This window comes from Mandrillus leucophaeus, unplaced genomic scaffold (assembly GCF_000951045.1).
Source record: "Mandrillus leucophaeus isolate KB7577 unplaced genomic scaffold, Mleu.le_1.0 Scaffold384, whole genome shotgun sequence".
Lineage (NCBI taxonomy): Eukaryota > Metazoa > Chordata > Mammalia > Primates > Cercopithecidae > Mandrillus > Mandrillus leucophaeus.
In genome coordinates this window covers 2484518-2510770 of record NW_012104076.1, presented here as the reverse complement: position 1 = coordinate 2510770, position 26253 = coordinate 2484518, and the positions used below count along the sequence as shown (strand labels likewise).

Sequence of the window (26253 nt, the reverse complement as noted above, 5' to 3'; positions counted from 1 at the left end):
TACCCCCCACTCCCCCACCACGTAGTCCTGGATCATTGGAATGCAGGCGCTGGATTGAAACGTTTATTCATAGCAGATTAAGATTCTAAGTATCTGTGAGGCCTCACTTAGGAGGCTCTTAGAGGATTAATAAAATATTTACAAAATAACCTATGCGATTGCTTCATTTTAAAGATATTTGGCTCTAATCGCAGCATAAATCCTTATTCAAGTGGCTTCTCTGTTCTGTGAAGGAAGTTCTGTACTTGTTCTTCTGGAGAAGCACAGATTCCTGCCATACTTTAATTAAAAACATGGAAGCGCCTGGTTTCTCCACACGTGCACATTCTTGTTCTTACACACACACACACACACACACACACACACACACAGCCCCAACAAACAGATCAACAGAGGGATATAAAATGATCATTTTAAACAAAGGCTTATTGATTCAAGTGAGCGGCATTCAGATGTAAAATGTTCAGAAATTTTATTCTGTTATTTGTGATAAAGAATCTTATCCCTGCATGTTTTACCTATAACCAAGAGAGCCTTAACTGATCAAAGTATAGTTTTTCTAGTAATTAAAAATGAGTATTGATGTAATTTTAAAAAGATCCTTAAAAGTTTATTGTGGTACTTACTGTATATTATCTGCCGTCTTGGTAGATCAAGTTGTACAGTCATATTTCTAGATGTAGGATCAAGATTTCGGTTACTTGGGTTTATGCTAAGGCCACAGGTATCTACTATCTATATGAACAGCCATTTATGGAGTGCCTGCCATATGCCTAGAATTCCGTGAGGCCTTTCACGAGTACTGCTGTGTCATTTAATTCAATCCTGATAATAACCCTAAAAATCAAGGATTTCTCATCTTGTTTTACACCCGGGAAACAGGCTTAGGGTAGTCAGCGCACATCATAGTAAGTAAAAGACTTGGTGTTGAAGCACTACTTTGTGACTCCACGCCTCATATAATATAGGATTGCATTTTGTTTTGTTTTGGTTTGTTTTTTTTTTTATAGAATCTCACCCTGTTGCGCAGGCTAGAGTGCAAGTGGGCATGATCTTGGCTCACTGCAACCTTTGCCTCCCAAGTACAGGTGATTCTTGTAACTGGGATTACAGGCGTGCACCATCACACCTGGCTAATTTTTGTATTTTTAGTAGAGATGGGGTTTCACCATGTTGGCCAGGCTGGTCTTGAACTCCTGGCCTCAAACAATCCACCCGCCTTGGCCTCCCAAAGTGTTAGGATTACAGGTGTGAGCCACTGTGCCCAGCCTTATTTTATTTTGATTTTTTTCCTATTCCGTTTTACCTCCACTTATTTCCAAGAAGGGAGAATTTGAGGGTTGTTAGAACCAGAGTTTAATCCTTTTTTTCCTGATGGTCAATGCTTTGTAGTAACAGTGATCTTTTACTGAATTTCCCTTCAATGATGTACTATTGCTCTTGTTACCTTGCTGCCTTTTAAATTATGACTTCTCTATATTACAACTTAAAGTTGGTACTTTGATAATTGTTATCAACTTTAATAAAATATGTATTAGATGACTTAAAATTTACCAGAAATCTGTATTAAAATAGTCTTTAAGGCAAACGAAAAATTACCTGACAATAGTCTGCTCACTTGCACGTGCACTCTCCCTCTCTAGGTAATAAGATGGAAATATTTTTACCCCTTTCATTTTCTTTCTCAAAGCCCTCTCAGAAAGGGATAATGTAGCTGGCAGCTGTGGCCATAGGAAGTCTGTGCAATCCATGGTTTATATACATGAAAAATATATGCCAAAATATATGCATTGTGCTATGATTTTGTTGTTGTTGTTGTTGTTGTTGATAAGGTGCGTGAGCCCCAACTTTCCACTTGACTAACTTGTGATTAATTGGGATGTCTTTGTTCTCTCCAACCTTAGATCTAAAAACCAGCCTCCGTCTTCACTGTATGGCAGTGCAGCTGCTGTTTGCATGCTGTTTTCTTTGTTGCTATGTGTGTGGGTGCCTCGGGCCCAAGTCCTGAGTCCCCATTCTCCTGCCGTGCATTGCTTGTGTTTCTGTGGAGAATTGTAATGTTCTTGGATCAGGGACTTTTACAAATAGGTGTGTTCTTCCAAGTTGGCTTGGAGTGATCAAAGACCACCATGTTTCATTTTGCCCAGAGCCTTCGAATCCCACCCCCCACCCTCAGTAAAATCCTTTGCAGAGAGCTTTACCCTAAAGACACAGAAAACAAATGCAACACCTGTGACCTAAGAGCATTACTTACAAAGGCCTGGAAACTCCCTGAATGCTGTTTATAAAGCACACCCTCAGTTGTGTTTCTTGTTTCTTCTCTAGCTATATGTGAGCATGAAACTCTTTTGCAGAGATGGAGGAAGGTCATGCTATAGGAGAACGTGATTGCACACGTTAAAATGCATGCTAGGACACAGGCCGATTCATGACACTGAATTCTGACTCATCGTAAGGGAGAGGAAATGCATGTATATGGGTATATTTTGGCTTCTATTTAAGTCTATAATTGGTTTTTTTTTTCCCCCCCTTAAATAAGTATTTCTTCTTGATTAGTGGTGTTATTCTCAAGAGACTGTAGGGTTTCTGTGCTTGCCTCACCCTTGTGAAGGGGAAAGAATGTGTTTTCTTTTGCCATATCCCTCCTCAACAGGGGTGCTCTTATTAAAACCAGGAAACTAAACAGAAGGACAGTGCATGTATTTGCTCATTGTTCTCTCCTCACGCTGGACTTAAGCTGAAATGTAGTTTCAGGGCTTCATGTGTGCACTGAGTCATCGATGGAGTAATTAAGTGGGGTAAATGCATATGAAGTGCTTGTTCCCTTGGGGCCTGGCACATAGTGAGTGCTCAGCAAACAGTAGTTACTACTTTTCACTGGAGCCAAATGTATATCACACCTCCCTCTCTGTAATACATACTTGTGATAGCCCATTAGTAAGTCTGAAGGTCAGTGTCTTCCTTGCCATAGGTCTTTACGAAATGTTTTTTGTACACTTTTACATGTAGTTGGCGGATTGTTTTTTAAAAATGCCATCTACATTTTTTCCTCTTCCTAAATTATCTCAGGATTCTAGCAGATTGCTATAAATAAGTAGGATATGTCATATTTTTAGGCCACGAATTGACAACCCGGTTTCAGACAACAATGAAGATTTTCTACCCTATTTGAATATAAAATCAAAACCAAGTGATTTGTTAACATCCCAATATTGATTTTTGTTATTAGAAGTAAATTCTAGAAGTAAATGTTGAAAAGGACCACAAAAACTGCTTTTCCAGCCTCTACTGGACCAGAGGCCTCTTTTGGGAAATGATTAGTTGCATCTTCCAATAAATAACTTTTGATATATTAAATACTAATTTAATGGCTGCTCTCTAAAGGAAATGAAGCTAGCATAGTCCCTTGGCTTCTATGAGCCTTAATCTCATGTATCTGTTATTGCACAGTTTATCATGGTAGGGTTTTTCCCCCTTAGGACAGACTACGTTTTCAGTAATGTTATTTTTTTTTTAATTCAACCTAACTGGACACTGTAGAGGGCACTAATAAATCACAGCTCTCTATGCTCAAATAAAGACAGATATTCTACCTCTTTCTCCCACCTATCCACCCATTCCTGGATCGAGCAACAGAGCTGAGCTTAAGGCCACCTAGAGCCACCATTACAGAATCTCTCTTTATGTTGGATGGCAGTGGGGATGCAGATCTGAAACGCTAGTGCCTCGGATACAGCAATGGGAAGGTGTGGAAAAAAGGGTGAGCAGGCGTGAGACTGCCCTCTTTAGAGAGGTCTGCTTGCCAGGTTGGCCCTTGGCTGGCGTCTAGGAACTTGGATTTTGGGAGTATTCCCACCATTTCCTCACCTGACGAAAGAGTGGCTCATTGCTCCTACACTGTAAATAATATACTTTATGCTGAACATGCGCTTTCCTTCTGGGAATCTAGAATTTCGGTCCATGCTAGGCAAAGCATGTCTACGTGACCACTCCCACAAAAACTGTGGGCACTGAGCTGCAAATGAGCTTCCCTCGTAGACAGCACCTCACACCTGTTGTCACAATTTAATGCTGGAGGAATTACGTGGATCCAATGCGACTCCTCTGGGAGCACCACTGAAGGGTGCACTTGGTTTCCCCTGGAGTGTGCTCCATGCATGTTGCCCTGTGCTGATGTTGCTTTGTGTCCTATCACTGTAGTGAGTCTTAGCTGTGCGTATGACCACATGCTGAGTCCTGTGAGTCTTGCGATCCTGGGACTAATCTTAGGGACCTGGAGTCCCAACACAGTAGTTAAAACTAACCTACATAAGATTCCATATGAGGAGAAAAGTCAGAAATTCAGAAAGTGTGCCTGAAAATTTTTTCTATTGACACCCCTCATTCCATATGATCTTCTTCCTAAGGACTACTTCATTTTGTCATTGAGTTTAGTCAGTGAACATGCTTGAAATATAATGTAATCAGGTAGGCACTTCTTGCATATTTATATATTATTGCAAATTCTTTTATTGTTCTCTTCTACCACTAGAACTGAGAGATAAAGGAGAGAGATGTAACACAATGTTCGTTCTGTCTCTCTCTCTCTCTCTCTCTCTTCTCCCCACCACATAATATGCACACATTTTCCCTGCTTTCTACTATTGTAATAATCAGAAACCAGTACTAACTAGAATTCTTCTTATTGATAAAGTGACAGTTGACTTTCATATGGAAAGTCTTTAGGAGTTAACAAATTAAAATTACCTAAAATTAGAGTTACATTTTTTGATTTTTTTTTTTAATAATATTCCACCCACTGTCCCACTTCTTGGATATTTATCTAGAATATGACTTTCCCTACTATACCAGCAGAGAATTTGCTAGAGTTTTTCATATCTGCCTCCATTTGCAGGGACTCTTTACTTGCTTCCTTATCAGGACAAGAAAGAAGCAGAAGTGCTGCTAGGAAATAACATCCGCCAGAGCATTTGGGGAGAGAGTACAGGACAGAGATTGGATGCAGGAGTGGCTGCTGGCCACCAGGGACTTTACCTGCTGCTCTCCGCCTGGTAGGACTCAGATTTTGTCTGCAAGTGTTCACCTCACATACACTTTGCCTTTTTGATTCAGTAGGATAACCTTCATGCTTTACTCTGAAAAAAATTGAACATAGAGCAAATAGAACATGTGAATTTATAGGCAATGTCTATTTCAGACTCCATAAAAACAGATGCTGAAAGGAAGATTAGATGACAAAAATGTTACCTTCTGACTTGATAGGTAATTACAAGTAAAAAATGAAATGTTTTCCACCTTCTTTTCACTAGTGAAATTTTGACCTTAATTTCATGTTAAACTGACATTAAGTCCTTGATAGGTAGTTGTTATTTAATAGTACCTTTTCTTCCTCTAATAGATATGTTGAGTAAAGAACAAAGTCCTCCTGTTGATTTAGAAAATAGCTACCTGTTGATCCTAAGCAGTGGCTTGAGCTCTTTTATTGCATTGTAGTTCACAGAGAGAAGCAATTTACTAATTATAAAAGTACATTTCAAGACAAGCTTTTTTATTCCATGGAACCATTATAGCCACAGATTTGGCTATAATACAAATTATTTGGAAATAGCAAATGCTAATAGGTGTGAAAAGTAAAATAAGTGAGAGCCATTTATATTTTATAACTTAGACTTCCTGAAGGTCCTTGTACAATTTTTTTTTTTTTTTTTTTTTTTTTTTAGACAGAGTGTTTGCTCGTTGCCCAGGCTGTAGTGCAATGGTGCAATCTTGGCTCACTGCAACCTCCATCTCCTGGGTTCAAGCAGTTCTCCTGCCTCAGTCTCCTGAGTAGCTGAGATTACAGGCATGTGCCACCATGCCCCGCTAATTTTTTGTATTATTAGTAGAGACAAGGTTTCACCATGTTGGCCAGGCTGGTCTTAAACTCCTGACCTCAGGTAATCCACCTGCCTCAGCCTCCCAAAGTGCTGAGATTACAGGCATGAAACATCACACCTGGCCAATATTTCTTTTAAAATACATTTCATATCCATTCACTAACATTGTTTTATTTCTATGCTTTCCCCTCCTCCCCCATTCTGTGTATTTTCTTTTTGGTATAAGAGCAGAGCTCCATATTAAAAATTAAATGGATATATTCAAAATTAACTAGTCTTTCCTTTCATGTACCTGTGTGTTTATTTTCTCTTAGCCATTTTAGTCTTACCAAGTCTTCTGTAAAAGATGCTCTCTACCACTTCTCCCTCTGCCCCACCTGCAGATGCTGATATATCTCAAACTCTGGCCAGGACTCAACTACATATTGTTTTGGTTAAAGTATTTTAAATGTGCTAATATTCAGTTTCACCATTGGGCAATTCAGTTTTTGCCCACAATTGGAAATTGCCTCTAGTCTATCAGCTTTTAAGTGTATATTCATATCCCACATTTGTACTTGGGGCTCCCTTTCTCATACTTAGTCTCTAGTCCCTGCATTTCTTTTTCCTTCCAACTTGTTTTTCTAAGATAGCCACTCTTTTTCTCTATTGCCATTTATTTTTACATTTGAGGAAATTTAAGTTTTTGCCCTTAAAAGTATAAACAATTCTGTAACAAATGAACTAAGAAGCATAGGCCCTACCAAGGTCTTAAAATATTTTCAGAAAAAGTGAATATTTACTTGTATTAGAAAATATTCATATTTTTATTTCTGAGTATATTATATAAATTTCTGGATATCTGCATTTTCAAATGTGACTGCCTAATCAGACACTGGAAAACTTAGGTTTTAGGCTCACACTGGCTGTTTTTGTTTGTTTTATTTTTTAGTAAGGATGTCGCTAAAGAAGGTAGTTGAGTTTACAGAAGTAACAAGTGGTTAGTTTTCAACAGAAACAAATTAGTTATAAGAACAGCATAATTCATAAAAAGTGTGTTGTGTGGCTCACACCTGTACTCCCAGCACTTTGGGAGACTCGAACTCAGGAGTTCAAGACCAGCCAGGGCAACATAAGGAGATCCCATCACTATAAAACTAAAATAAAAAATTAGCTGGGCGTGGTGGCACATGCCCGTAGTCCTAGCTACTTGAGAGGCTGAGGCAAGAGGATCACTTGAGCCAAGGAGTCAGAGGCTGAAGTGAGCTATGATCACACCACTGCACTCCAGCCTGGGTAACAGAGTGAGACCCTATCTCTCCTAAAATTACAAAAATATTAATAACTGTATTACAAATGTAATGATTTTAGTACCATCCAAGCTCTGCTCTAGGGGTAGAAAGATGGGTGTTTTGGAGCCCCTGTACTCAGCTGGTTATACTGTAAGGGATTATCTGAGATTATATGTGGCACATAGATATAAAATAGAATGTGATAAAAAAACACACAAAAAAAGCAGAATGGGACTTCTGAGCAGATCACAGAATTCAAGAGAGAGAGAGAACATTTGATAGGTGGGCCACAAATGCTTCCCCAGCAGATTGATGACAGAATTCCAAGTAGAAGAGGTAGCATAAGCAAAACGGTGGTGGTGGGAGTATATGGTGTGTTCACTGAAAGCAAAGTTCTCTAGTTCTGGTACCGTGTCAGTGTCTGTGTGAGAACTAAGACATGCAAGGTGGATTGGGACAGCTCTCAAATGACAGCATTAAATAATTTATGCTTAAATCATTTAGCAAAGGGGTCCACTGAGGTTTTGTTTGTTTTGTTTGGGTTTGTTTTGTTTTGTTTTGTTTGAGACAGACTCTCACTCTGTCACCCGGGCAAGTGGCATGATCTCAGCTCACTGCAACCTCTGCCTCTGGGGTTCAAGCAATTCTCCTGCCTCAGCTGAGTATGGAAGTAGCTGGAACTTACAGGCATGAACCCCTGGGCCTGGCTAAGGTTTATTTTAAAGGAAGGAGTTGTAACGTTGTCAGAGATGCGCTTCAAAAAAAGCACCTTGACACCAGAATGTAGTCAGAATGTGAGTGGGATGAAAGGGGTGAATGGGAACAATGAGCACCTATCAAAATAATCCAGTTAGGATGTAATGTGAGCTATTACTAAGCTTGGGAGAATAGGTATAAAGAGACAGGCATATGAAACTCTCTCAACTCTTCAGGCCTGGATTTCAGAAAAATAGTGGGAAATAGAGAAAGCAGTAGAGGACACTGATGGGGTTTGGATGGGTGTGAGCAGGCAGGAGTGCTTTCTGTGAAAGGATTGCTTGACTCAGACTGCTTGTTTGAATCCTAGCTTCAAACGTTACTCACTTTATGATCTTAAACAACTTTGGCGCACCTCAGTTTTCCCATCTGTAAAGTGGGTTTGGTAATAGTATCTCAAGCCTGATTTGGGTATAGATGAACATAATACATATATATTACCAGCGTCCTACTTGGCTCATTGTCAGGACTCAGCAACGTGTAGGTACTAGTATTTTTCTTTCATTTTCTTTGCTCTAGCAGGTAGTTGCTTTTAATCCCATTTCATATGTGAGTAGACCAAGCACGGACTGTATTGTTTAAAGCCATCTGTTAGCCTGAAAATAGCATTTTAGTTAAAAACAGACCTCTGTGCCTTTATGTGTTCTAGGTTTGGATTTAGTTTTGTTTTGTTTTCAGAATTCAGATAGTTCTTTTTGAGCAACTGATTACATTGATCTGTAGGCCAGATCCCTAAAGACATCCTTAGAGTTGAAGGTTTCCTTAGAAAATAGATTGAACAGATGCAGGACAGAAATTAGAAATTGCAAGAAGGAGGGAAAGACCAGAAGATACTTCAGGAATTAATAAATATAAAAAGTTATTTGCAGAAGATAACATGAAGGAAGAAAGTATGTGCCCACACACATTTATAATTGTAATGGTATGACCAGGCATGGTAGCTCACGCCTGTGATCCCAGCATTTTGGGAGGCGAACGCGGGTGGATCACCTGCGGTCAGAAGTTCAAGACCAGCCTGGTCAACAAGGTGAAACCTGGTATCTACTGAATATACAAAAATTAGCCAGGCATGGTGGTGGGCGCCTATAGTCACAGCTACTTGGGAGGCTGAGGCAGGAGAATTGTGTGAACCTGGGAGGCAGATGTTGCAGTGAGTCAAGATCGCGCCACTGCACTCCAACCTGGCAACAGAGCGAGACTCTGTCTAAATAATAATAATAATTGTAATGATTCATTATTTCTGTGTCTAATATTAAGCTGGCTCATTTAACTCATTTATTCACTCCATAGGCCTTTACAGAACTGCCAACTGTATGAGAGGCAGTGTTGCAGTTTGCTAATTTTTTGTACACTGGGATTTACCTTTGATCAAGAAAATGTACCACATAAAGGTAATCTCATTCCCAAAAGCATTTTCTAAGGATAATAGGTAACTTACCGGTACTTGCAGGGTAAAAAACAACGAAGATTAAAATATATGCATTTTGCTAAAACTGTCATTCTTAGCTTGTTCTCCACCCCTAGCACACTAGTAATGATGCTGCCACCCTGCACCATTGGTCCTGGGGAACTAGTTTACATTTTTAGGAAAAGCACTTGACCAGGTCAGGCCAGCTAGATTCTTGTCCCAAGTCAGCTACTTACACTTTAGCCTCCTGATCTTGAGCAAGATACTTACTTGTTAATTTCCTCCTATGTAAAGACAAAACATAGCACTAGATGATTTCTAAGCTGCCTCCCAATTCCTACATTCATACCATTTATAAACTCCATGAGCATTGACTCTTCTTGGCAGTGGGGATATCAAGGACAATAAACCTGAAATAAAGAGACCTACTTGACAGAGAAATATAAGCAGATCACTGAAATACAAGCAGATCACGAAAGGGGCAGGTCATTCTTAATGGAAGTGGGAAGGTGGAAGGAAAAAGGTAGCATAGGAAACATTTCATGGAGAGGTTAATTTCAGTGGGCTTTGAAGTATGAAAATGGGCATTCCAGAAAGGGAGAGGGGTGCAGAAGTAGGTGAGATTTTGTAGTGTTCAGGATCATTTATGGCAAGTAAGTCTTTGTAGCTGGAGCTTCAGAGGTCTTGGCAGGAGATAATGTTGAAAATGCAGGTTGAGTCTACATTGAGGGGACTTCAGATGCCAGGTAAGAGGATTTATTATTTAATCTGTGTGCAATAGGGAGCCAGGAAAGGTTTGCTAAGAAGGGGAGTGAAATATTCCCAACCTCGTTTTTTTGAAATTTGATGAAAGTGTGTAGAAAATGGATTAAAGTGGGTAGGAAAATCCTGCTGTTTTCTTAATGGCTATCTTCATCTGTTAACTTATACCCAGGTACCTTTTGGCATGTATATTGATCCTTCCAGGATTGCTCCCCTTTCTGTAACCAGCACTGATTTCACCAACTCAGTAAAATCCCATTGGTGCTTACCTTCTTTGAGGTGACACCATGAGTTTATCGCTGTTAACTGTGTCCCCTAAACACACCTTATTTTCCCCAGGCTGCAAAATAGATATATCATTAGCAAAGGTAAAAAGGCAACGAAATCCAGCCTTAAAAGATAAAGAAAGTTAATGATTTAGAAATTCACTTTCCTCAGCCTTGTATCCATAGATAGCCTAGATAGTTAAATAAATCAGGAAAGATTTTAACCCTTTACTGGCTGTCACAGTGATGTCTGTCTTAACTGGCATCTCAGTCCCCTTAACTGCAAAGACTAAAAGAAAAGAGTATGGCGCTTCCGTTTTTGCCTGCAGCACCTGCTCAGGTGAAGTTGCATTGCTTTCATGCAGGACAGACACTGAGATTACTCTCTGGGGATCAGACCCCAAGGGGTTGTGCTTAGACTCCCTGGGCGAGGCCTGTCAACTTCTGGCTTTCATGTTCCCCTTTCCTTTTGCTGCAGCTGTTTCTTCCAGCCTGTTCAGCAAGTGCACCAAGAGGTACTGTATGGTGTACACGCATGTTTCTACCAAACAGCTTTATCATCAGTGTTACGAGCCTCTCTGTACAAACCCGTGGCTGTCATAAGGCGATTTGATACAAGCTTTCTGCATGCCCAATTAATTGAGAGTTGAAAGCTATCCTTCAGATTGGTGTGGCCCTGTTACTTATGCTTGCCAGTTATCAGCCACGTTGGTGTAATATTTTACATTTGAAAATGTTTTAAGATACTCAATAAATGGCAGTCATCTCAGGAAGCCAGATGTTTCTTCCTGTTCTCATACAAACATTTATTTACCTGATAATCTGCAGAATCATAGATTTCAGATTAAAAACAAATTCTTCTAAATTATCTGCAGTTGATGCAGTCTGTCTTTTTTAAATTATTATTTAAAGATGCTCATTTTGTCCTAATTTTCCCTGTAAATTTTATCAGAGCAGATGTGGTCACTGTGATGCAGCAATGGCCTAAACTAATTTCACTGATGTAAACATTATTAAACAATTTCAAATGCAACTTTGGAAACATTGTTTCTGAACCTGTTTAATAATGTTTAAAAATGCATCAATGAAATTGGCTTAGCCTGTGGCCTTTATTACATTATCTGTTCTCAATTACAAAGATTCTGTGTTTTATGTCTGAACTAGTTATAAGTCACTGAAAAAAATGATCCCAGCTGAAGAGTGTGGCTTATACCTAACCCGTTTAATTTGATTTAAAATTGATGAACCTTGGAAAATACTTCCAGAATGCCATATCAGCTATCAAAATAATAGGAAATGTATTCAAGTCATCATATTGGCATTACAATTTTAGTTAACCCACCCACCCCCCGCCCTGCCTTTAACTTTTTTTCTCATTACTTTTCACCTCCCACTCACCCCCATTTCCGTTGTTGTGATTCCACTACTAAATTCCAAGCTATCACTCCAAAATGCAACATAAAACATTAAATATGTTTTTACTAATTGTGATCCACTAAAATTTAAGCTCTGTGCTGAAGCTTTTTTATTTTTATTTCAGAAGTAGTATTTAAGTGATGACATGCAGTAATTTGTTCATTCTTCTGTCAGTATAATTTACAAGGCAATGGCAGATAAACATAGCAATACAAGATTCATTTACAGTGACACAATGGCAGATACACAGAGCAGAACCCTGCCTATGAGATAAAGTGGACTGAGTGACTTATGCAGTAATTAGGGGATAATTGTCATTAACCTCACAAACAGTAGTTTACCCATATTGTTTAAAAGGCTCCAGGATGCATAATGACAAGGTAATCTGTCAAAGCGCTAGGGGGAAATATTAATAAGATTTGTGCAAGCCTGGATAGAAAATATGCAGAAAGCGGCCACATTAAGCTAATTGGTGGATGAATATACACTTGTAAAAGTGCTTCTAATGGCACGTTTGCTGCTCTCCAAATGACTACCGTTAATGTGGAGAAGTGGGCTGCTTAGAAAGTCAGGACTGCTGGGACGAGAGGGTATTAAGGCACGCAGACGCCGTTATTACCTTGTGCTCTGTAATGTACGCGTTCTCCTTTTATCCTTTTTCATTTTGAATTTCTGAGTTTTTGTTATAGTAACATATATTGATTGTTTACTCTGATTATTCTGTTTTTGATCTATATTTGTTCAGTCAGCCACCAAACCCCAAACACCTCTCTTTTGTGGCCCAATAAAATATATAGTCTCTATGTTGATAGTGGCTTATAAATATACAGAAACACAAACTATTAATGCTATGTGGATTTATAATTATACACACATGTGTTTGTGTGGGTGTCTTTTATAGGAACACATTTAATCTGAGCAATCAAAGGAAAGTAGATCCATCAACAGCCTTGTGTATGTGTTACAAGTAATAATGTGTTGTTCCCTGATGAATGCTAAAGCAGGAAATTAATCTTTGTGTTCTACGGCTATTCTTATACCCAGAAAAGAACAAAGTTAAATCTCCTAATACATCTTTTTGTTCAATCACACACTCAGTCCTCAGTGTGTTTTATGGAATACTCGGTCCTTACTTTTTTATGGAATACTGCTTAGTGAATGTTCTGTCCCTTTCTCCCCCTACTCCCTCACATCCTAATGAATATGTTAAAGTTCCTTGGGGTTGTTCAATCAGCTTCAGTTGTAAAGTAATTCAGAGTATAATATGTGAAGTAGAATCATCCATTCAAGCTTTGGAAGTTCTATACCAATATCAGTAATCTTTTTGTGCAGATGAAACCTCAAAGATTAGAGATTGTAGCCTTGAATTGTTCAAGTTTTGGCCCTTCCTTGATGTGTAAAATCACCATCATCATGTAAAGAAAATTTTTTGCACCTGTTTTTGCTATTTTTCAGACATTGTGGGAAAGCATGTCTGGAAATGCAAGGGACTGTGGCGTTTATGTTTAGAATTGTAAAGCCCCAACAAGTATTTAGAAACTATCTACAGATTTAGTAGCAGAACTTTGGTTATGCAAGGAGAGGTAAGCTAGAAAATGTAGACCTCAAAGAAAAAATATCAGAGAGGGCTCTGGTGAGTTCTGTTTATTGTAAAGCAAGCAGATTTATAGCTGTCCTAAGACCAAGGTTTTATCTTTATGTCTGAGTGGACAAGAAAACAAGGCCACTGCAGGGACTGTCCCTTTGTTTCCTCCTGTTTCTAGTGTTTTCCTTAAGTATCACAAATGGTTCCTTTGCTGTTCTAAAGTATAAAATAAGTACCCTCCAGAATCTCTGCTAGTTATCATCTCCATGTGAAGAACTATTAAAGGGTTTGAGGTGAGGTTCTTGTATACAAATACTGCTAGTTTTTGGAGCTGCAAAGATTTCCGAAAGACTACAGATATTTGTTTACATAGTTTTATTGATATATAACATTTATTTTGTTATCTTCAAGTTGCAGAATTTTCACAAACCCTACTGGTATGATTTGGGGGTTTCCAAGACCTCTTAGGGACTCCTTGGGCAGTTTCCCTAGTTTTCAAGCAAACTTTTTAGTTGAACTGATTGATCATTGAATTGACTAGGAGTCAAAGTTAATCCAAAAGAATTAGTGACTCTAATCACATCAGTGATAAGCAGCACCAGACAGAAACATCAAGGGAAACATCCAGAATATATGATAATACAGGAACTTGCAGATAAAGGCATACTTTCAGTCATATACACATATTTTAAAAATACGTTGGTTATACAAGTTGGTTAAAAGTAAAAGAGTTTTAACATTTTAATTAAAATTATTCATGTGTTCAGATTCTAGGCATCAATAGTAGAATAATAGAATTGTAAAGCTGGGTTTTTATTAAGGCTTACAGATTTTAATACGACTCTTCTTTACATGTGAACATTAATTTTATTTTCCTCTAAGGTCGAATTTGTGTATGTTATATTTAGCCTAATCAAGATATAAAATCTGCTTTAGCCTAAAGGTATAGGGCTAGGTATTCTGTGCTTAAGTTAAGGACTCATAGGTAATTTGATTTTAAAGATTGGTATACTGGGAATATCAACTGAATTTAGGATTTTCTATTTTGAAACTTAAATTATTCCTAAGATATTCTTATTAAATACTAAAATATATTGTGTCTGTAGAAGTTTCTCAGGTTTGATTTACAATGGAGCGAAGTAACTTGAAAAATACTTTGGAATCTTTGAAGTGCAGTTCCAGACATTGCAGAAAGTAATTTACTCCTTTGAATTTTTTTATATGGCAAAGCAAGGCACCTGCTTTATTTATTTGCAAACAAATGCCCATAGAGGAAATGCATATGGCTGGTTTTAAGCTAGACAAGCTAAAATTCCTCAGCACAAGGAAGAAATCCTGACAGGCCTTTAATAGAGCTTAGCTGGAGCTTCTATGATTAAATATGTTGTAACCCCAGAGTGATCTATCATAATCACTGTTTTTAAAATAAAAACGCTGTATAGACTGTTACTGAAGAAAAAAGGGATAGTACTCTATGAATTATACATTCTTATCTGGTCCATAATCAAGAACATTCTGTAACAGAGAATTTTTAAAAACAAATGTCAAGCAATATGTTTTAAAAATCACAAGACCCACATGAAACTAGTGCCCTGGCATTTTGGTTATGTTATTTTTGTTAGAGGGATGATCATTTTTGGAGGGTATATTGTTCAAATTGTGAATACATTACTTCTTTAAAAATATATCCTTTCCATTGGGAAAATTTTTTCAAATATGGATCAGAAAAAAATATAAATATTTGTATACTGGAAAATATATCAAAGCCACTACTTCAAAGTTACATAAAATTGCTGTGTTGCTTCTTCCTTCTAAGAACTAGAGTCAAGGGCCATGCTCCTCAAACTTCCACTTTTATCCAAGGAGAGGCATTCTTTGACTATGTACTTTTTTTTTGCAAGTAGTTTGATATGCCTCACCTCATTATATCACCATTCGCTAGGTTGGAGCACTTTGAATAAGACTGATTTATAATGAGAGTAATATATAATAAGAGTGAGTCAAGGTCAGTAGTTTCTGTATTCATGTGTGTGTTTGTGTACATGCACATGTGTGTAATGAGTAACCCCTTTGTAATATCAATCTTTATATGCAGTCAGTGTTTACAGGAAGAAGATTTTAATGTTAATGTTAGCATGTCAGCTAACAAAGACTAATAAGGGATTTATCTTGATGGGAACTTCTTTAATGCAAAGTTTTCTGAGAGCCCCGACATTCTAACCAATGGTGGATATTCCCGTAGCATTCATGTCCCCTTGGGCAGAGGAAGAATAGGAAAGATATTTCAAATTAAGTCTTTTATTATCTGGACGAACTGCATTTAGCATTAGCTGTGTAATCACAGCAAGCTGGTATACACCTATCTCTAATGTTTGCATACTTACTTCGTGACAAAGGCAGTTTGGGGTGGATGAGGAAAGCATATTTGTTCACATAGATCAATGTTAACAAGTGAAGTCCAGTCTGAATTTTTATTTGGAAATCATTCTTTCTGCCCATGCCACACCCTGAAGACTCTTGCTCATGGGGCATCTCTGTCCTAGAAAGGAGAATAGGGATGTGATTGGTCAGCATTGTATTTTGAAGGTAAAGTGATGCTGTTGAGAAATTCTGCAAAATAACAAATTTCCAAATCATGGAAATTGAGTAGGGTTTTCATTACCCAAAACAAATGTTGATTAAAAAAAAAAAAAGAAAGTTCTAATTTGAACCATTTGGTACAACCAATATATGAATGAGTATGTTTCATTCTGCCTACAAATATTACAGTTGTTCCAGCTGGCCTCCTAGAAACATTAGCCCGAGATTTTGGAAAAGCACAGTCACATAAAAGAGCTTTGTGTGAATAGAGAACGGTATAATTTTGCTTACTTACACAATCAAACTGCTGTGATGTATATTGTGTATACTAGCAGTGCATCTTTCTCCGTCAGTGCCCAGCAAGAAATATGTGTTTAATGTAAATCTGCTAAAACAAATAAACATGCCAAGTTCTTCTTCCACATAATTTTAAGTGTTTCTCAGAAATTATCACAACATTGCTTGAAAAATTTCCCTAAATGCTTCCCAGAATCTATTGTTTTCAATAAGAATTTTTTTGTGTGGCCATTTTTATTCTTCTCCCCATCTTGCCTGCTCATACACACACATGCAGGCACATAGACACACAACATTGACCCGTGCACACTTTGGAAAGCCAAGTCTTACAAATTAGAGAGAGAAACATAATGTAACAAAAAAGGGAAAAAAATGAAATAGTAGGGAGCAGTCAACTCTTTTTGACTAATAAGAGTTTAAATATTGGCTTTACAATGACAATTTAAGGTTGAAATATCTGCTTATTACATATGTACCTACCTCAGTTACAAAACAGGTAACTAGCAGGAGAAAGAGAGAAGAGGACTGCACATATTATGTATAAGTGTTTCCTTCAGAACTGTTTGTAATGCTTAAAGGTTTCTCTTCCACAGAATATCTCCCTGAAACTCCTGCCTTCAGCACTCAGAGCCAGCTCTCTCCAACCCACATGTGGGATCTAGGAGTTTTCCCTTTGCTGACCCCTAGCTAGAAGTTTATCGAATGCCCCTGTTCATATTACCTGACATAATGGTCTGAGCCCATCACTCACTCCTGAGGTGATCCAGAAGTTAGATGATATATCTCCTAATTTCTGGGTCGCATTCTGATACATGTCCACCTAACCAAGAGGTCAGCACAAAGGCAGGTGGAGGCAAGCAAAGGTGGATTATCAGTGTCTTATAGAGTGTCTGTGAAGGTGTATGTACATAGCACATGCCTGCTACGTATTGGTGGTAGTTCTGTAGGGAGGCAGTCTCCATAGTTTTATGATTACACACCCCATTAGTAAAAATATATGAGCATGTACCCTCATATATGTATATGTAAAGCTATTTCTAAACTGTGTGTGTGTGTGTGTGTGTGTGTATGTGTGTATGATATTAGCAAAAAAAAAAAACCACCTTTAGATAAAAATAAATAGGAATTTTCTTGTTGACTCACCATGTCACAGTGGATTGTCTTGCACACTCCACTAATAGGAGCAAATGGGAGCATGTGTACCTGTGATTTGGCCGTGCTGTAATACAGGAGGCAAGGAGTGAGGTGGCTTATAACAGTGGAAAGCTGTAAATGTTGAGTTATGTGTGTGAGAGTTCAAGCAATTTGCATGATTTAGTTTTTTGAATCAACTTCATTGAAGTATACTTTCCATACAATAAAATCCAGCAATTTTAAGTGTACAATCTATATGGCCATAGAAACCTCAGCACAATCGTGGTGTACAACATTCTCACCACCCCAAAAAGTTCCCTAGTGTTGTTTTGCACTCAGTCCCTTTTCTCCACCCTATGCCCCTGGCAACTACTAATCCACTGTCTGTTCCCATAATCTTACCTTTTCCAGAATTTCATATGCTTGGAACAGTAGAGTATGTATGTCCTTGGGTCTAACCTCTTTCATTCTTAGCATAATGCTTTTGAAGAATCGTCCATGTTGTAGTGTATGTCGGTAGCTTAACTCTTTTTATTGTGCAATACTATTCCATTGTATAGATAGCTCATAATTTCTTTACCCCTAAGACTTGAGCATCTAGAAAACCTGGTAAAATTTATGATTTCAGTTTTGCATAGCACTGTCTCATCAATTTTTAATTCAGCAATTACTGTTTCATTTTACCTAATGGTATACTTAAGCTAGGTAGGCTTGAAATTCGGTAAGTTACCTACCTTCTACCCTATTCCTCTTGCTTTGATATTTGAATTAACACAGAAGGAAAAAGACTAGAAAAGTACAATAGGAAACTGGTTATGAAAATAAATTGCCAGTGTGGTTATGATGAAATAATTTCTTAAGATAGCACATTGTGCCAATCTAGACATGAAAAAATAAACACATCTCACAAAACTCTGATTTTGTTTTAGGTAGTCAGCAGTCCCTGCAGGTCAGTGTCATTTAATTAAAAGCTCTACAGTTATATCAAGGGGGAAATACTTTTAGTTTTTAGCTAATCATTTGAGTATTTTCCTTTAAATTATGCCTTAAACTTGACTGAAAATAAGTACATATAATTGAATCTTTTACACTTACAGTGTTTGCTTCTTGTTTTGCCTTTCTTTTTTTTTTTTTTTTTTTTTTTTTTGAGACAGAGTCTCACTCTGCAACCTTCAATTCCTGGGTTCAAGCGATTCTTATGCCTCAGCCTCCCAAGTAGCTGGGATTACAGGTGCCCTCTGCCACACCGGGCTAATTTTTTTGTATTTATAGTAGAGATGGGGTTTCACTGTGTTGGCCAGGCTGGTCTCGAATTCCTGACCCCAAGTGATCTGCCTGCCTCTGCCTCCAAAACTGCTGGGATTACAGGCATGAGTCACCCTGTCTGGCTGCTTATTTCTTAACAATTTGACTACTGGAGCAAAGAGGCCTTAGATCTGTGCTCTGTGCAGTGTTTCTTCCTCATTTCCATTCTTGGACAGAAAGAAAGCAGTTGTTTTCCTATGTGCTGTGATGTAACTTGTAGCCTGCCATGAACACAGGTGGGCTCCATGTTGGACTGAGCCTGAGGTCCCTCGACAGTCTGATTATCCCAAAGCCCCTTATTTGGTTTCTCTTCCATCTCTTCACATCCGTTCCTTCCCTACTTTCCCTCTTTCCCAATAAGAGAAACCAATCAACCTTTTTTTTTACTTTGATTTTAAAACTACAAATCATTAAACTGCTTTGATGTGGAAAAGGACTCAAATGAAACCATTTAAACCATGCATTTGATCCTACAACAAAACATTTTAAAAAGTCACTTGGCAGAGCCATACAGGAACAGGGTGCCAGATTTCTACGAGTGATAATCACCAGTTCCAATGAAGCAACAAAAGGAAGTCTTTTTATTTCAAATGTGTAGATGTAAATATTTTAAGTCTTTTATACTTTTTCTCAACCCTGTAAAACTGGTTTATAAGTCTATATTATTTGGTGTTACTCAACTTTTAATTAACAGTATAGCCAGTTATTTTCACAGGAAATCAACACTTATAATAATACCTTGCATTTAACTTAACATGGTAAATCTTATCCTCATTTTGTCAATAACATTTTTCAACCTGAAGGGTTAAAAGTCACTGTACTTTGGCTACAAATGGGAAAACCTAAAAGAATTGACTCAGTAACTACAAAACTGCATGGAGGGCCAAGAGCTCAGTTATATACTCTGATGTTAACATATTATTCATGCAGAAGACCAGTGGCCCAGCATGAGTTGGTTGGTAGTTGGGATCTTCATCCTGGCCTAACAGACTGAATTTTTGTTTTATTAGTGTTTACTCCACAATAATACCTAATTCTTTTTATAACTCTAATTTACTTTTGTAAAGTTTGACCATTTACACTGTTTGCGAGGAGGACTAGTTTTTCCCATACTTAAGTTAAATACAATAAACATAAATTGACTGAAAAAATGTGTCATGACTTTAGTTGTTGTAGCAGTATCCAGTTGTCCTAAATTTTCCAAATGGTTACTTTTGTTGCAGATGAGTTAAAAAAAGAAAAAAGCCATCCAACTGACACTGGTCCATTTTTGAATAGCAGTATAGACCATGCATAGAGGTCGTTACCTTCACAGAAGAGTCTTAAACTAGTGTTTCAGAATCACAGTACCAAAACATACTTATTTCTATCACAAAGATCTTCAGAAAAAACCTTGGCATTTCTGTTTTCCATTTGATGCTTTCTAACTCCCTTCAACCAGGTTAAAGATACAGTAAAACTGGTAGCCATTCTTAGCATCCAGCTTGCACACTTGTTAGGTTGTATAAGATCAATTTGTTTCTTGTTGCAGTCTCTCCATTTATAAATGTGATGAATTAGATACTCTTGATCAAATTGATAATGACTTTTTATTTTTTGAGACAGACTCTTGCTCTGCTGCTCAGGCTGGAGTGCAATGGCACTATCATGGTTCACTGCAGCTTCAACCTCCTGGGTTCAAGGAATCCTTCCACCTCAAACTCCCAACTAGCTAGGACTATAGGCACGGACCAGCACACTTGGCTAGTTTTTTAATTTTCGTAGAGCCAGGGTCTTGCCATGTTGCCTAGGGCTTAAGCCATCTTCCCACATTGGCCTTCCTCAATGTCAGGATTACAGGCATGAGCCACAACACCCAGCCAATGATGACTTCTTTGGAAAGGACACCTATGGCACTATCAAGGGGAATCTAGTTTGGTGTTATTGAGCTGTATGTCCCGTTCCTAAGTATGTTTGTTTGCAAATACGCTTTGTTGTTTATCTGTGTGAGTATAAATTGCTGCTTCTATTACCACTGTAAATGAAACTTCTCTTTTATGATTCAGGAACTATCAGAGTTCTAAATCATACTTACCTGGATCTCTTTCACTGGAAGCAAGTGGTTTAATGTAACAGACTCCATTTTAGCAGAGACAACAACTGAGCGCTAGAAGACAGTCTGAAAGGCAGTAGTTTTAGAAATAGTAGCGAGCATTGTGGCGGGCCAGGAGAAACCATATGGGACTGCTCTGTACTGTTGGGAGAAAGAAGACAGAAGGGTGATGGAAATGAGATGCCTCGGGTGGGATTGATCAGTTGCTATGGTTTCTGAGGTGCATTTTAATACCAGAGGCTGTCAGTTGTGTAAGTACTTCATTGACATGTAGATTTAGGTACAGGCTACCTTGGAAGAACCTGGGGAAGATATGACTGTACGTTGCTCAGATTGGAGCTCGGCCAGAGAAATTAATCTGTAGTGAAAGGCTCTGTAAAAGGACAGTCAAGAGAGTAGATTTGATGGTACAAGAAAGATGGTACAGAAGAGGACATTATAACATTCTAGAGAAAGACTTCCTCAGAGGTCCTGCTCTTTACTACCACAAACTCAATGGGCTTACCTGAGAAATGGCATCATGGAATGACAGCCACTGAGTACTGTTGACACACTCTGAACTTAGAGTCAGAATTTTTGTGTTCAACTCCTGGGCCTCAAATTAGTATCTTCGCAACCTTAACAACCTATCTTAGCTTTCTTCTCTCCTGATTTCTCATCTGTTCTCTGAGTTCTGGAAGTTATGATAGGGGTCAAATGAGATAATCTATTTAAAAATCACAAATTATTTCTCTATTTACCTATAGCACCAACATTCTTCCATGTTACCCCTGTTCCAAAAGTAGGATGTGAACGATACCAACTGCTATGAGTGAGGTTTTGAAAATGCTGATGGCAGGACTTCAGGATCATCTGGGGTTGCCATATACCTGCACCCTTATGTGTTTGACAGTTTTCTTAGGAATGGACACCCACATGCACGTACTTACACATATTCTTTATGTAAAATGGTAGGATGCTAGGAGTGAGCCTTACAAAGCGGGGCACATAACTATCAGGGCTTTTTTAAAAAAGTAATTCAAGTAAATGACAAATACCCACTTAATCGAACTAGCTGTGATGATTCAGACCATAGGGCAGTGTTTCAGAGAGAATTTTATGTCCACAGGTTGAGGAGAGACTTTTCCCTTGCAAAAGCAGTACAGATCCCTTATGCCTCTAATCTTGCTTCCTCTAGTGTAACATTCTACATAATCAAAGCACAGTGACTGAAACTGGAAAATTCAGATGGGTATAATACTACTAACTAATCTAGAGACTTTATTCAATTGTTGCTAATTTTCCCACTAATGTCTTTTTTCTGGTCTGGGATCACACAACTTTATTTGATTAGTCCCCTCTAATCTGGAACCATTCTTTATTTTTAATAAATCTTTCCTGAGCTTTACACTTTGAAGAGTGCTATCTACTGTTTTGTAGAATGTCCCTCAATTTTGGTTTGCCTGATGATTTCTGATGATTGGCTTGAGGTTTTGAAGTTTTTACAGTGTGTTTGTCCATTAAAGGAAGAGTTTTAATGGACTCACGGTTCCACATGGCTAGGTAGGCCCCACAGTCATGGTGGAAGGCAAAGGAGGAGCAAAGTCACATCTTACATGGCAGCAGGCAAGAGTATGTGCAGGGAACTTTATAAAACCTTTATAAAACCATCAGATCTCATGAGACTTATTCACTGTCATAAGAACAGCACGGGAAAGACTTACCCCCATGATTCAGCTAACTTCCATCGGCTCCCTCCCACGACATTTGGGGATTATGGGAGCTACAATTCAAGATGAGATTTGGGTGGGGACACAGCCAAACCATATCATTAGAAGAATGCCACAAAAGTGATGTTGTGCCCTTCTTAGTGTGTCCTAACGAGCGGTATATGATGGCGTGATTTCCATTCATGGTGGTAAATTCGATCACCCTTTTAAGATAGGGTCTGTTAGGTTTTTCCATGATAATGTTATGATTTTCCATTTGTAATTAATAAGTATCTTGTCATTTTGTTTTTAAGAAGATACTGTGCTTTCTTAAATTCATGATCAGGGTTGGGGCAAGTGTCATTCACAGAGGGATGCAAAGTGTGCCGTCCCAATGGGAAGAAATGGTGCCCTAGAAAGTGATGGAGTCATTATTTAAGTGTTTGAATAGATTTCTCTCAATCCATGCTGAAATGGATTGCCTGACATTACATTGCAGGATTTTAAAGTCCTACCTCCAGGCAAATCTCATAGTTACTAGCAAAAATGAAAGTGTGAAATGCTTTTTAATGTATATTTAACAACACATAGTCTGGTGATTACTGATGTGTATTCTCTGTGGACTCCCTTTGCTATCAGAGGAGGATGCTGAGAGACAACTTTTTACACATTTATTCTGTCTAAATCCATCACATGTTTACTTTTTAGATATCTATGACTGTCATTTATAACAAGATCATAAAAAGTCAAATACATTAAGTCTAACTCAAACTTTGAATCATAGAATTACAACCAATTTTCAGGAAAAGTACAATTACCTTTTATGAGTGATGTTTTTCTTACTCTTCCTTATGAAATTGCCTGCTATTAAATGATACTAAAATATAGCCATTCAAAAAAAAAAGATACAGTTTAGTAACAAGATATGAGGGGTAATGCTACTTTATTCATCTTTTTGATTCAGAAATTCACATAACTCCTACTTAAAGGAATTTTCATCATTGAATCCAGTGTCATGTCTGCTTATGTTGAAGAAGTAAATTTCACAAAATGTACTTAATTCCTTCCTATAGTATCACAGTTTAATAAGGACTAAGGTACCATTTTTTTCATTTATATTGGATTTCACAGCAGGAGTTCACATCTTATACTAATATATGCTAAATAGTTGCATAGTATATAGATCATTGTTGTTAAAAAAGCAGTACTGAAGGCATTTTAGATCACAGAGCCCCAGTGGTCTACATTTTGTTTGCTTTGACATTATTAAACTCAATCTGTTTCTCTAACTGTGACTCTAATTACTACATTTGCATGGCAGAAAAGTTTGCTTTGTGGGTTGACTTTTATTAACAGTGCTTGCATGTTGTTTTCTGCTCTTGCTCTCGGTGTTTTATGAGCACACAGAGCACCTTCAGTTGCATTGAATAATTATGCACAATCAATAAGTTTTTGTGTTTGTCTTTGTTGTTTCTTTGATGTGGCCTCTAGGATGCTGCTGGCAAGGTGCTGGACCGCTGGGCCATCATGTCTCGAGAAGAGGAAATCATCACCCTTCAGCAGTTTCTGCGGTTTGGAGAAACCAAATCCATTGTGGAGCTGATGGCAATTCAGGAGAAAGAAGGACAGGCCGTGGCTGTACCATCTTCAAAGACAGACTCAGATATAAGGACTTTCATTGAGAGCAATAATCGCACCAGGAGTCCCAGCCTCCTTGCTCACTTAGAGAACAGCAATCCTTCCAGCATTCATCACTTCGAAAACATCCCAAACAGCCTTGCATTTCTGCTTCCATTCCAGTACATAAACCCTGTCTCAGCGCCACTGCTAGGGTTGCCTCCAAATGGGCTACTGTTAGAGCAACCAGGGTTGAGGCTGCGGGAACCCAGCCTTTCAACTCAGAATGAATATAATGAGAGCAGTGAATCCGAAGTTTCTCCCACACCTTATAAGAATGATCAAACACCCAATAGAAATGCCCTGACCAGCATTACTAATGTGGAGCCCAAAACCGAGCCAGCCTGTGTCTCTCCCATTCAGAATTCTGCCCCAGTCAGTGATTTAACTAAAACTGAACACCCAAAAAGCTCATTCCGGATTCATCGGATGAGAAGGATGGGGTCAGCCTCTAGGAAGGGAAGAGTGTTCTGTAATGCATGTGGGAAGACATTCTATGACAAAGGTACTCTCAAAATTCATTACAATGCTGTTCACCTGAAGATCAAACATCGATGCACCATTGAAGGTTGCAACATGGTCTTTAGCTCCCTCCGAAGTCGCAATCGCCACAGTGCAAACCCCAATCCTCGCCTTCACATGCCTATGCTAAGGAATAACCGAGATAAAGATTTAATTCGGGCCACCTCAGGAGCTGCCACCCCTGTCATAGCAAGTACAAAATCAAATCTGGCACTCACAAGCCCTGGTCGGCCCCCAATGGGTTTTACCACTCCCCCTCTAGACCCTGTCTTGCAAAATCCTCTCCCTAGCCAGCTGGTGTTTTCTGGACTAAAGACTGTACAACCAGTTCCTCCATTTTATAGAAGTTTACTCACTCCAGGGGAAATGGTGAGTCCTCCAACCTCCCTCCCAACCAGTCCCATCATTCCAACCAGTGGTACCATAGAGCAGCACCCCCCGCCACCCTCTGAGCCAGTAGTGCCAGCAGTGATGATGGCCACCCATGAGCCCAGTGCTGACCTGGCACCCAAGAAAAAGCCCAGGAAGTCAAGCATGCCTGTGAAGATTGAGAAGGAAATTATTGATACCGCCGATGAGTTTGATGATGAAGATGATGACCCCAATGATGGTGGAGCTGTGGTTAATGACATGAGCCATGACAATCATTGTCACTCCCAAGAGGAGATGAGCCCAGGCATGTCTGTGAAGGACTTTTCTAAGCATAACAGGACCCGGTGCATTTCAAGGACTGAAATAAGGAGGGCCGACAGCATGACTTCTGAAGACCAAGAGCCTGAGCGGGACTATGAGAACGAGTCTGAGTCTTCAGAGCCCAAACTGGGCGAGGAATCCATGGAAGGGGATGAGCACATTCACAGCGAAGTGAGTGAAAAAGTCCTGATGAATAGTGAGAGGCCTGATGAGAACCACAGTGAGCCCTCTCACCAGGACGTCATCAAGGTGAAGGAAGAATTTACAGACCCCACTTACGACATGTTTTACATGAGCCAGTATGGACTGTACAACGGTGGGGGTGCCAGCATGGCCGCCTTGCATGAGAGCTTTACATCGTCTCTGAATTATGGCAGCCCTCAAAAGTTCTCCCCAGAAGGTGACCTGTGTTCTAGCCCAGACCCCAAAATATGTTATGTGTGCAAGAAGAGTTTCAAAAGCTCCTACAGTGTGAAACTTCACTACAGGAATGTTCACTTGAAAGAGATGCACGTCTGCACAGTGGCTGGTTGCAATGCTGCATTCCCCTCTCGCCGAAGCAGAGACAGGTCAGTAAATCTCCATTGGCTGCTCCTGCTGGGGGTGGAGGGTGCCAGTTTTCAGTCATGTTGGACTTCACACTAAAAGAAATCCAACTTAGATGTTTTTGATGCACTGTAAAGATTGTCCACAGTGATCACGTGATAGCTAGGCTGCCATGCTCATGAAGGATTGTTGCAGTTGGTGCTTGTGATGATTAAGCATGCAGAATCATGTGCCATCTTACCCGTAATGCACGCCATTTTTCTCTGTGCTCTGTGTATATGTATGTGTGTGTGTTTTCATGCATCTGGGTGTGAATAAGTTAACTATGTACACGGTTCCCTGCTTCCCTGTGAACCTTCACTTAGAAGCCGCAGCTTCT

The 26253-nt window shown here is 38.9% G+C and overlaps 1 protein-coding gene across 2 annotated transcripts in view; it reads left to right on the top strand.

The window, feature by feature from the left end:
* The window catches only part of BNC2 (basonuclin 2), a 412566-nt gene that overhangs the window by 369428 nt on the left and 16885 nt on the right, over positions 1-26253 (top strand). For both annotated transcript variants that reach the window (XM_011990863.1, XM_011990862.1), the window contains one exon: positions 23928-25897. In XM_011990863.1, the coding sequence (XP_011846253.1) occupies positions 23928-25897 (1970 nt within the window). The remainder of the gene's footprint in view (positions 1-23927; positions 25898-26253) is intronic.